General features: G+C 39.8%; 2 protein-coding genes across 4 annotated transcripts in view; one reads left to right on the top strand and one right to left on the bottom strand.

Moving 5' to 3' along the window:
- Window positions 1-12292, top strand: part of LOC143025300 (uncharacterized) — a 159397-nt gene that overhangs the window by 127147 nt on the left and 19958 nt on the right. The gene's annotated exons all lie outside the window — the stretch shown is intronic.
- On the bottom strand, window positions 5428-8909 carry LOC143025656 (uncharacterized). 3 transcript variants are annotated; one of them, XM_076185652.1, is made up of 2 exons: window positions 8803-8909; window positions 5428-8201 (listed from the first exon to the last, which is right to left on the bottom strand). In XM_076185652.1, exons 1-2 carry the CDS (start codon window positions 8811-8813, stop codon window positions 6296-6298), a joined length of 1917 nt encoding a protein of 638 aa, XP_076041767.1. In that variant the 5' UTR covers window positions 8814-8909; the 3' UTR covers window positions 5428-6295. The 3 variants fall into 3 exon arrangements, with proteins under 3 accessions (XP_076041767.1, XP_076041768.1, XP_076041769.1); XM_076185653.1 differs by lacking the exon at window positions 8803-8909 and adding an exon at window positions 8318-8455; XM_076185654.1 differs by lacking the exon at window positions 8803-8909 and adding an exon at window positions 8315-8415.

Raw genomic sequence — 12292 nt, 5'->3', positions numbered from 1 at the left:
CATTACCAAACTTGACCCCGCTCTGGGCTCGTGCACAGTTTTGAGGCAAGTTTTTGCCGAGAAACGCCGTCCAGGAAATTGGACAAGTTTCTTGCCAAAGCGTTTTCACCCTTGAGCTGTGGAGGGTGTTCCCCCCATCAGCCAAATAAAATCGCCTGACGGCAGCCAGAACAAATGTGCAAGTCACGAATGGCAGTGAAAGGGTTGATCGAGAGACTTTTGTCTATTTCTATTCTAGATAAAATCGGTCGACGGTAGCCAGAATAAGAATAGAAATCGGGAAGAGCAGTGATTCACCATGGTCTTGGATCACGTGTTGGACTCGTGATCGACAATTATTAACCTCCCGGATGAGAGCTCAAAGCTCATATGACCGATCTATGGGTAATACTGTGACCTTACACCCACACATACCCCCAACTCCCCGCCCACGAGAGTTGGAGTAACAACCTGGAATGCAGCGGTACTGAAATTATTTCAGCCCTGGGTGGGATTCGAACCTGGACCGTCGTAGTGGCAGGCGAGAACTCTAACCACTGCGCCACGAGTGAGAGTTAATATGTATGCTTGTATGCACATGTCCACATCGACCAAGCCATCAATCTCGAGAATATCTGTTTTAAGTAAAACTTGCATAAGCCACTATCCTGTTTTCAAAGCCCATCAACACCCTTGCCTAAATTTGAGCGTATTTCCGAGGGCCTGGGACTCACACGCACGCTAAAACTTCATATTGAAAGAGCTGACAACGGGTAACTGCTGATGATGTAGAAACAGACCCACAGTAATAGTACATTCGGCAAATAACAGTCCAGCGTTTCTTTTCGGAGAGATATATCACTGGAAGAGGGGGGGGGGGTGAAGAACATTTCTTGAGACACAAGACGACATGTATTTATTATTGTTGTTTTATCATCACCAAAACACCACGGCGATATTCGGGTATCAAGTAACCAAAGTAAAATAAATATATCACTGGCCGAACTGTTTACACTCATTATGGTGACCCGTCTCGGCCCAAAGTGGCAAATCGGGTGAGCTATTTGGCTTAAACCTTCAGTCAGACGCGGCCTGAGCCAAGCAGCTACCGCCTGGCCCGACACCGCACGGGCCGTGGATGTCCCCTGAAGTGTCAAGGTTGTGGCTACATGCATTTCCGTACGACCCCTGGGACTGTTGGACTATAAACTCAAAGTATTTTGTTTCCCCCTCTTGCGCTCCGTGGTGGGTGAGAGCGTGGAAAGTCGAATTAATAGTAGAAGTGGACTAATAACCTGCCCCCGTCAAATGCACGAAAACTACGCGGGCATGGAGGTACTAACGAGGCAGAAGCGCGTCGAGCCAAATCCTGGACGAACCTCCGGCGAGCTGTCCCGTGGGGGTGCCTGGAATATTATTTCCCCTCTCCATTAATGATCGTTACCTTACCGAAGTGCCTTGTCCACTCTCCTCAGCCATCCTCACGAGGCTCTCGATTCTTTTCACGCTGATGTCTTCTACGACGTTTTCTGTGTACTTCAGTCCCTGTCCTTCTTGCTCTCCCTCCTTTCTCTGTTCCCAGCATACATTCCTTCACTTCGTTTTCTCGAATCTCATGCTCGGAGCATGTGATTCTAGGACTATGAAAATGGGAGGGCCAGCTGAAAAACTATATAAAAATAGGATATTTAAAATAGGATATGCAAAAAAAAAAAAAAAAAAATGGTAGGGCCAACCTTGGGGCCAGCTGGAAAACTGGGGAGACCATGTCCCTCCCACCCCCAGAAGCGCCACTGCATACTCCACTTATCTCAGCTACTTCCTCCGTATCATTGTCATTAGTTACTATCCCTTTCCAACAATCTGAAGCACTTCCTCGCTCGTTATCCTGGCTGCCCATGGCATCCTCCTCCCCCCAGATCCACATCTCCACTGCATCTCACTTCTCATGTTTCTGTTAATTTTGGTTTCTGTATTTAGATGTTCTATTGGAATGGTTTTAGTGTATGTTATTATTCTTAATGATTTCTTGTTTAGTTTGTAGGGTGCCCATGTTTTTTTTTTTTGGGGGGGGGATACTGGGGAGGCATGGTCGAGTGTGGGTTTTATGAATTGTTTGTAGTTTGTGATAAGAGTTTCTGCTGAGTGCTGACCAAAACCAATGCTTGCAATAACGTCAGTATCTTTATCCTTGTGTGGACTGAAGGACATGCATAAAAGAATGAGGCTCAGGATTTGAAGGACATGTATAAAAGAATGAGGTTCAGGATTTGAAGGCATTTGTCTCGTGGAAAGAGTTGTCCATTCATTTTCTGTATAGAATGTTTTTTTGATCCATGGATATCTGGGGGGATTAGTCTCTAATCTTATTTGTCTTAGCCATTGTTCTAGTTTATCTGTGTTTGGTTGCTCATAGTAGATGTTTTGTAGTTGCCATGCTGAACTTTTTTTTTTTTTTATAGAGTAAATGTCTCAGGGTTTGCATTTTTTTCTGTAGCCCGCAGGAATATGTTGCTTGCTGGCTCTGTATGGTTATTTTCATCTTCTGTTACTGCCTTGTTTATGGATGAAAATTAGGTTACAGTAAATATCTCTTAATTCCTCCGTATAATGTTATTTTCCTTTCTTGTATTTTTTCCATTATTTTTTCTTTTAGTTACATGATCTTTTTGGAAAAGTGGTCTGAGGACATCATGAATGGTTTCCCAGAGGTGCAATCCCAAAGCACTGGGTGTCTGGTTTTCATCAATCAATCAATCACTTGCAGACCTGCAGCCTTTAGGTAACCAACATCAGTTTCTGGCCAGACTCACAAGTCATTCAGGGAAAATACTGTATTTATGTTGTTGTCCAGGGATTGTTGATGTGGGGCATTATTATAGTATTGTCTTCTTTGTGGTACTTGTGTTTGGAGCAGTTTGAATCTATGACCAGGCCTATTCTGTGTTGGTAGTGTTTCAATGCTGGATGGTATCCCAACCATAAACTTGCTAGTGTGATTCTTAATAAATGTCCATGGATTTTCTCTCTCTCTGTCTCCTGCGAGGCGTCTGGAGGTTGTTTTTGTAGTATTGAGTTTGGTGGTCCATTTCAAAGGGCTTGTTTAGTGATTCAAGTGTATATGTGCTTTTTTATGTTTAGTGTGGTATAGGTAGTAGGGTGTTATATTTGAGTAGTATGCTACTGGTGTAGATTTTGGTGCATTTGCTGGTGGTGCTTGTGAAATGTAGTGCAATTTGTGTGTAGTATAAAGGGACATGGCATAGAATTGTACTTCTGTCATTTTCATGTGGTGTTCTACCAGGAGGATGTGGGTTTCTGTATGTATGTGTCCAATTGGGGTGGTTTTAGGGCATCCTGTTGTTACTCTCAGTGCTTCATTCTGTAAAGTTTAAGTTTGCTTATCTTGTTGATTGTTGGAAACCATGTGGAGTCAAGGGTGATTCTTATGTATTGCTTTAAGATGGTTATTAGTTTCTTTCTGTTGTTCAAAAGCAAGTGCTTGCAATGGATTTAAATAGGTTTGTTTTCTTGATGACTTTGGTTGTCAGGTCTTTGATATGGAAGCTGGAAGTCATGGCATCAAATGTAGGATTCTTTGCCAGTGGAAGGATTTGACCTTTTATTATTATTATTTTATTTATTTTTATTCACAGTTGCCTAGCATGACGCTTCCATTCTATTAATTTTGAGCCATTGCTCTAGTTTATGCAAGTAGGTCTGGGTGTTCTTTGCTGCTATTTTGTATTTACTATGCTGGGTTACTTGTCAGGTCATCTGCATATGAGAGAACATTGGTGCTTAGTTCCAGTTGTGGAATCAAAAGATCACCCACAAAGAAAATGAACAGCAATGGTGAAAATATTGCACCCTCAGGGACTCAATTGCATGCATATATATATATATATATGTGTGTGTGTGTGTATATATATATATGATATATTTTTTTCTTTCTTTTTCTTGAGATATGGTTGTCTTGGGTTATTCGTCTTTTTGCCATGAAGCTGGTTACCCATACATTGTCATTGTTATGGATGTCCTAATGATTCATTTGGATAGTATGTAGACAGGGATCTTATTGAAAGCCTTGTCTATATCTATGGCTACCATAGTTGTTCTTTCTAGTGGGTCTTTTAATTGAATCCTTCCAGCACTTGTGGAATGGCCTTCCTTGAATCCATGTTGGCTGGGGAATGTAGGTATTTCCAATTTAATTCTTCCTGCTGTTAGTCTTTCCATATGTTCGGATAATGCGGGTAGTTAAGATTGATCTATATGGTGCAGGGTTTTCAGGGGGCTTGTATGGTTTTAGAATAGTGATTATGTGATTTTGTTGGCCTGTAGTTGAAAATGTTAAGGCTCTTATGGTTGTTTGGCCATGTTGAGATTCTACTAAGCCTTCAGCTTTGAGACTTAAATCTTTTTGCAGCCTTCCATATCTTTAGTAATGAAAGGGATGGTGGCTTGTGTGTGTTTGGTTTTCCATATTTATTAATTTTCCTGTTATGGTGTTGTGGGTTTGAAACTCAAGTGTAAAAAAAAAACATTGTCAACAAGCATTTCTCCAAGATACACCAACTGATTAATGGAATGGGTGAGGTTAATTTTGAATTATGTTTATCTTAAGTAATCCACATTTTGCCATCCAGCTTTTTTTTTTTTTATCAGATTTATGATGTTCCTCTATAATTTCTATTAAATTTATGATGTTCCTCTTTAATTTGATTAATTTATTGAAAGAATAGACATGAATAAGTGGAATGTCTCTTAAACAATTGGCACCATAGCAACTATTTCTTGGTAGTGGAATGGCATAAAGTTATAGAAACAAAACTCATCCCATCCTGTAGTAGACAGTTCACAGAAATGTAACCCATGTATTATTGTACAAAATAATATAAGCATTTTGTAAACTGTTGACTAGTAACTGGTATTTGCAAATTAGTAATCTTTATGAAAGTATAGAAATTAATACAATGCAGCAAGTAACCCAAGTTCATACATAATGCTGTAGTATGGGGAAATCACTTGTGCACAAATGTCAGGCCTTAAAGACGTTAACTTTTTAGTTAATTTTCACGACCGTCATATCCTTCTATAGTTATTTTCAGCTTCACTGCATAGTTCCTGTCGAAGCACTCAATAGGAAAGGAGTGTTGGCATCCATGATAAACCAAATGCAAAGGATGGCAAAACCCCAAAATGGAAGCACCAAAGTTAACAGCTTTTAGGCTGTGGGTCGCTGTCTAGTCATAAACAAAAATAGCAAAAAATTTAATTCAAATGTTGGCTACCTGATAACTACAAAAAATGTCTTATATCCTCTGTCTGGTCCACAGTACATCACACTATTACAATAGTTGTTATTGTTCATTTATCTTCTAAGATGCATTAATTTGTATTTAATGACTTGTTCATTTTTTTTTTCTGATAACAGTGAAAGACTAGTTTCTGGCTGCGATTTTATTTTTTCTACAAACTAAGAGTATTTTACATATTATGGCATAATTGTATCACAATACAAAAGAGCTGAAGTCCATCTTCATTGAGATATAAACTGGCAACTTAACCTGCAACAACTGTAAAAATGACAGTTTGCACCAAAAAGCAGCAGGGTTCTTTCCACATATACAACTTTATAAAAAATAATAATAAAACTCATTCACATCTTCTAATTTTACATTGCAAGTTTTCTTTATCACTTAAATGCATAGTCGCTGCATGTGTAATTCTGAATTACCACTGGTGGGGCTCTGCATTTCCCATAGTCTAAATTCTACAACCAATGTCTAACCAATGCTATGAAATTGAAAATACAATTGTAAATATAAATATGTCAAAAGCCCTTTTCCCCTTACCAAATGGGGATGGCTATGTCAAAGCACACACATGGTCAAATTAAAATTTGATTGCATTGAAAATGCATCAGAAAAGTCAGTTCTTGGTATCTGGTTGAGCAATGTTACTTAAATCTGAAATATATATAATAATAAATGCTATTTTTTCATTTACAGTGGAGAGCCATAGGATATGCTACATTTGGTTGATGTGGATTGATTAGCAAATTCCACAAGGAATGCCTTCATAGTCTTTTATAAAAATTTCCCACTTTCATACACATGTATCACAAATCAGTCACAGCATGGGCAAATGATACGACAGACACGCCACACTTAAACGAAATCCACCCTCATAGCACACAACTAGTTTCTTCAAATACTGACATGTCAGATCTATATCACTAGGAATCAATGAGTTTGTTTTCCTGGGCCTTTTTCCTTACACTACTAGATTTAATCACTATTAAGTAGTCGGTTTATATAGAGGACTCAATGGGTCCCCTGACTGGAGGGGGAGGTGGCGGGCTGACTGGTTTATTTAAAGTACCTCCTGGCCTGGTTAAAGTTCCACCCGGATGTGTAGGTGCCCGAGGTTTTGGGGACGCCGAGCCCCCAATGGTATGGTTAAGTCTGGGAGAGGCAGAGCCCCCCATTGTGTGGGTGAGCCTGGGGGAGGAAGAGCCCCCCAAACTATGGGTGGATCCAGGGGAAGCAGACCCAGGTCCCAAGGTATTGGTGGGCCTTGGGGGCACTATAGGTTTAGGTCGTCCCAAGGTTCCTCCTGAACCTGCTGGTGAAGAAACATTACTTCTTGCTGGAATAGCTGGCTTGTTTCCTGTAGCTGGAACAGCAGGATAATATCCTGCATTCGGCTGGCCATAAGCTGATGCTGGAACAAACACTGGCACACTGGAGATGGGGTCCTTAGAGCTTGCATGAGTCCTGAAGAAGTTAGATTTGGAATTGGCCATCGCTGCCGAAGGTGAATGGAATGTCGAGGTTTCTCTGCCAGATTGAGTAGAGATAGGCATAGGCATGCCTGCTGCTGCTGCTGCAGCCCTTTCAAGAGCCATCTTTGCTGCCAAGCGTTTGGACATCTCCTCCAAGTCGATATACTCATCCTTTCTCTTAGCTGGAGGAATGTCATCTTCGTCCACGTTATGCAAAGACATCCTGCTGCCAGGCTTATTATTCAGAATCATCCTCTTGTCTGTAGGAATGTGTGTAGGACTGGCGCTATCCAGCACGTCAAGAGAAGCAAGACTCATGGAACGTTTACCATAACTGGTGTCCAATTGTTCATTACTCAGGTTGTGCAGCGAAGCCAAACTTCCAGTTTTACTTGATCTGTTGGATTTCTTCCCTTTAGTGTCTGATGGAGCTTTGCCCCTTGATGGAGAGCCATTGGGGTTTTCTGACAATCCCAGCTTATTCAAGGAAGCAAGACTTGCACTTTTCCGAGCCATTCCAAATACAAAATCTTTCACCTTGCTGTACAGCGGTTCAGGATCCTCATCATCTCCAGCAGCAGCAGCAGCCTTTTCTCTAGATCTAAGGAAGGGTCGCTGTAAGAAGGATAAGGGGTCTACGTACATGGCTCGTGGTTGATCTGTACGTACAGGAGGTTCGGGAGAAGGCGGAGCCTCTGGGACAGGTTCGCAATCACCGTAATCATCCACAATTGGTTCTGGGTTCTTGACAGCAGGCGGGACTGTTGGCTTGGGTGGGGGCGGTGCAGCTCGGGTAGGTCTCCTCTGTAGGGGTATCCCTGACTTTCTCTTCCCAAATATGGGAATCGTATAGATGTTTCTTTTCCGCCACATCAAATCACAATCAAAGAATTCACAACAGTCTTGCACTGGATCACTCAAGCAAAAATTCATACACAGACTATGATCTTCCTTGTCACACTTTCTGTTAGGTGGAGGATCAGGATCTACCGCAGATTGCCCATCCCTGCTCATGTCTACATGCATGGCAGTCCAACTTCTTCCCGAGCTCCTTTCAACTTCTTTACCATCCAACACACTTCCGTTGGCCTCCACACTCTCACCCGGTGTCCGATCTTTTCTTTTCCGTTTCTTGCTGCAACATGAACAGAAACAACAACTACACGGATTGGTCTTAGTTTGGATGTACCACTTGCACGAGCATAAGGCCGCTATGCCGAGAATAAGCACCACGCCTACCACTGCAGCAATGACCACATAAAGTTCAAAGTTATTTATTTTCCGCATATCATGTGCATATTGACAATGTTGGAATTTCAAGGCTCTGACGTTGGAGCGTTGATGAGTGTAGTCAAATTCACACATACACTCGTGAAATTCAAGAGTTCCGTTGGGATGGCGCTGGCCACACTCCTCCAAGGGGTTTATATTCCTGTGAAATGAAAAGAACATTAAGTATAATCACACCAACTGATAGTCAACATGTATTTTTACTTTTGTTTTCAGTCCACATGCACGAGTTAAAAGACTTCAATGCTGCTTAACTACATAGCTTTCTGTTTTGCTACAATAAAGACAATGAAGTGTATATAATGATGAAGCGTTATGGAACACGTTTGAAGAAGAACATTTGCAGGTAGTGCTGTTCCCAGACGCCTGCTGCCTGAATCACAACACCTGCTCGAAGGGTATGTCCGCCCGCCCCACGCCCTCTCCCTCGCGCCACCCACCACCCACTCCTACCCAAGCCTTGGCTTACCGTTAGTCTATTTACAACAATTCACATACAATCTCTACCATGAAACAGTGGCATTTAACAAATATACCCTTACCATCTTCCGTAAGTGATATGATCACTGACTAGATAAGCCAGACGAAACAAATACTTCAACTCCACCGAACCAATATGTGAGGTTAGCCACTGACGAGTATGTAGCTTTATTTGGCACTTTTCCGTCCAAAAGTTGACGTTACTTCAATCGTGTGACATACATATCGAACTTATATGACATCATAATCACTTATAAACTTACCATCTAGACATTGTGTACGTTTAAATGTTAAGTAAATCCTCTGTACTCCAAGCGTGAGTTGGTACAGCTCCTGACTGTGGTTTGTTTGCGCTGCTGCCAAATTGCCGGTGAGTCGGGCTATGGTGCTACAAATATTTTTTTTCTTGTTAAGACGTTTGGTTTTTGTGCATTTATAATTTCCATGAAGTGAGTATGAAATATGGTCAACAGGGTTTAACACATGTTTCTAAGGTAGAAAGATTTGTTATTTGTTTACACCAAGAAGTTATTTAAGATATTGTGATTGCTGGCATTTATATATACCTTGTTCGGCCGTCGCAACTGAGCATGCGCGAAGTCAAGTAGTTGGACCGCGCTATTTGAATATTGGTATCTATAAGTCTTTGTCAATGTTTTTCTTGTGTCATATTTCCCATAAGAGGTATGATGTTGAAATTTAAGAGAGAATATTAAACCGGGAATATTAATTTACTTTTGTCCATAATGTGGAAACATGAGAACATTTGTAACACGTTTAACAATGTACACATACACAAACATGATCAACATAATATAGATATAATATAAATTTGACTAATGGAATCACAGATACAGGACCTGCTCAAGGATAGCTCTTATCCAAAACACTTCATTAAATACGCACACATTCACAGTGGAAATAAGCTTACATGTTTTTTGTGTTATCCTCGGCAATTGCTATTGTTATTTCGAACTCTGTGTTCTTTTCATTATCTGCATTTCTTGTATATTGATTCAATGCCAAGTAAAATTATTATTATTATTATCATGACTTCATTACATCACACCCACCCACCACACAATGTATATAATGTATATAATGTGTATATATATATATATATATATATATATATATATATATATATATATATATATATATATATATATATAAGGGGAGGGGGGGTTGGAATCACAGGACCTCCACAACAATACATTTTATTTCATTTTGGTAGACTTGGAATGGTTATAATATATTTAGAGAATATACATTTTAATAATTCGTGGAAGTGATGCACGTGTTTGTTTATATAGTGCCTATCGGTCAGAACGAAGTCTGTGTTGTATATCATGTTTGTATGATTTTCTTGGATTCATCATTTGCCATATGATGTAACGTCACAGGTTTGAAGATACCCTCCGTCACGATAATAGTAATAATAATTATAATAATAATAACAATAATAATAATAATGATAATAACAATAATTTTATTTTGCAATGAATCAAATACACGAAGAAATGCAGATAATGAAAAAACACATAGTTCGAAATAACAATTACAATTGCCGAGGATAAATTTAAGCTGAATATTTTCGCGACACCATAGCCAGAATAAAATATTGTAAGGGATATCACCGAAAGTAGTGGGAGTACCTTCGTCCTGTATATTATAACTGCCGTCAGTTGATTTAATTCAACTAAGGGCTGGGGGTCATTGCAATTCACTCAGGCAAGAGTAACCATATATGTGAACAGGTGATCGGACGTTTCGGCCAAATATTTTGGCAAAGGTGGACGTTTCGGCTAATTAGTTTCTAAAAATAATTTTGTTGTTCATTACAAAGGATTACAAAGGCAAAGCATATATGTGACCCAGAGCATGACTGACTACTGGTTACAGTGCAGTAAGAGGGGATTTTTTTTTTATATTCCCAAAACTTAAATTTATTTGCAACAAAATAATGAAATAACATATAATTTACACTAAACTAAAAGACTGACGACTGGTCACAGTGCAGTAAGGGGGATTTTTTTTTTTTTTTTTTTTTTTTTGTAATCCCAAAAAATTTAATTTCGTTGCAACAAAAATAAAAATAAATAACAAATATAATTTACACTAAACTAAAATACATAAGCAATTACATAGGAACTCAATTTTAACATGATTTAATTAAGTATATGTATGAACTCATTTCAAAGTGGAAGAGCAAATGAGACGTACTTTGATAATGACTAACTCAGTTGTAACATTTGTGTGTGTGTGTGTGTGTGTATATATATATTATATATATATATATATATATATATATATATATATATATATATATATATATATATATATATATATATATATATATGCCAGGATTTTGGACATGGTCATTCATTGTTGTAAGTTGATCAGTGGTGTATGTTACCATAACAGCCCTGCCAGTATTCGTTAGTATGGAGTTAATCACTACTAAACGTGCTGGTCTGAAACAGTGTATGGGTGATTTCATGTATACCAAGAAACATTGCTCTGTACAGCTGATAAATTAACTTGGCAATGTGTCAAACGTGACCCTTCTGTTGGATGCCCAGGCATTGTTATAACCATCGAGGATCACACCAGAGGACAGAGACTGGTGTGGTGATAGGCCCTTTCTTGAGAACGTTTCGTATTTGCAGTGAAGAATTCTTAGCGGAAGAAATAGAAGTGATGAAAACGACATTCGAAAGACTCAAATACTCTAAAGGATTACTTTGCACCCTGGAGGAGAAGGCCCGTAAAAATCCTATATAACAAAAGAGAAAAAATCCAACACTAAGTATTGGGTGGTCCCAAACTCCATTCTAACGAAAGACCTAGACAAAATCTTATCGTCCTCCAACATTCGTCTTGTGACATCTCCAGGTACAAAAGTGAAGGACCTTATAACAAAGAAACAAGACCCAACCATAAACAAGAACAGTGTAGTATATGAAATCCCGTGTGGTGGATGTCATAAGAAATGCATCGGTGAAACTAGCAGGGGCCTAGACACTAGAATAAAAGAACACCAAGCAGATTTTAGACACCACAGGTTTAGCAGTGCGATAGTAAATCATGTCGACGAACGAGGCCATCTGCCGAAACGGGACAATGCAAAAATTCGTATGGATAACCTCACAAGACAAGAAAGAAAAGCGATGGAGTCCGTATTCATCAACATCCAGGATAACATCAATAAGAGGACTTGGGGGTTGATATGGACTAAAGCACCAGCACGCTTCTTCATCTTGTACAAAATACACAGAGCCCCTGATCCAGACAGATCAGCTCAGCCACGCGACGACCAACAGGCGGATATTTTGTCCACTCACTGCGACAATTCGTCACACCGGCAGATGACGTTGAGTGGGGGACCAACCAGACACAATGCCACGTTCCCTTTTTGTGTCATGTATAAATTAACCTGATTGACTTCGAACACTATTCCTCTGAAGAAGCCACTCAGGCGAAACTAGTCAGGAATAAAAGTATTTCCCTCAGCCCGTGTTCTCTTTACCTCCTATCTACAGTAACCATGTAGTTAGTGAGCGCTGAAACTATCGGTTGTTTTAAGAAACGTTCAGACAACTTTATGGATGGGTCATGGACACGGGACTACCTAGTGTAAGCCTTATGGTCTCTTGCAGTCTCAATCATTATTATGATCTTAAGATTTGTGTGTGTTTATTCAGAGCACGTCCAGGCGGTTCCAGCCAGACACAAGAACACCCTTCCCACCCC

The sequence above is a fragment of the Oratosquilla oratoria genome, chromosome 5 (assembly GCF_046742065.1).
Source record: "Oratosquilla oratoria isolate Oo_2021 chromosome 5, ASM4674206v1, whole genome shotgun sequence".
Lineage (NCBI taxonomy): Eukaryota > Metazoa > Arthropoda > Malacostraca > Stomatopoda > Squillidae > Oratosquilla > Oratosquilla oratoria.
Note: the sequence above shows the minus strand (reverse complement) of the source record. Positions and strands in the feature narration are given on the sequence as shown.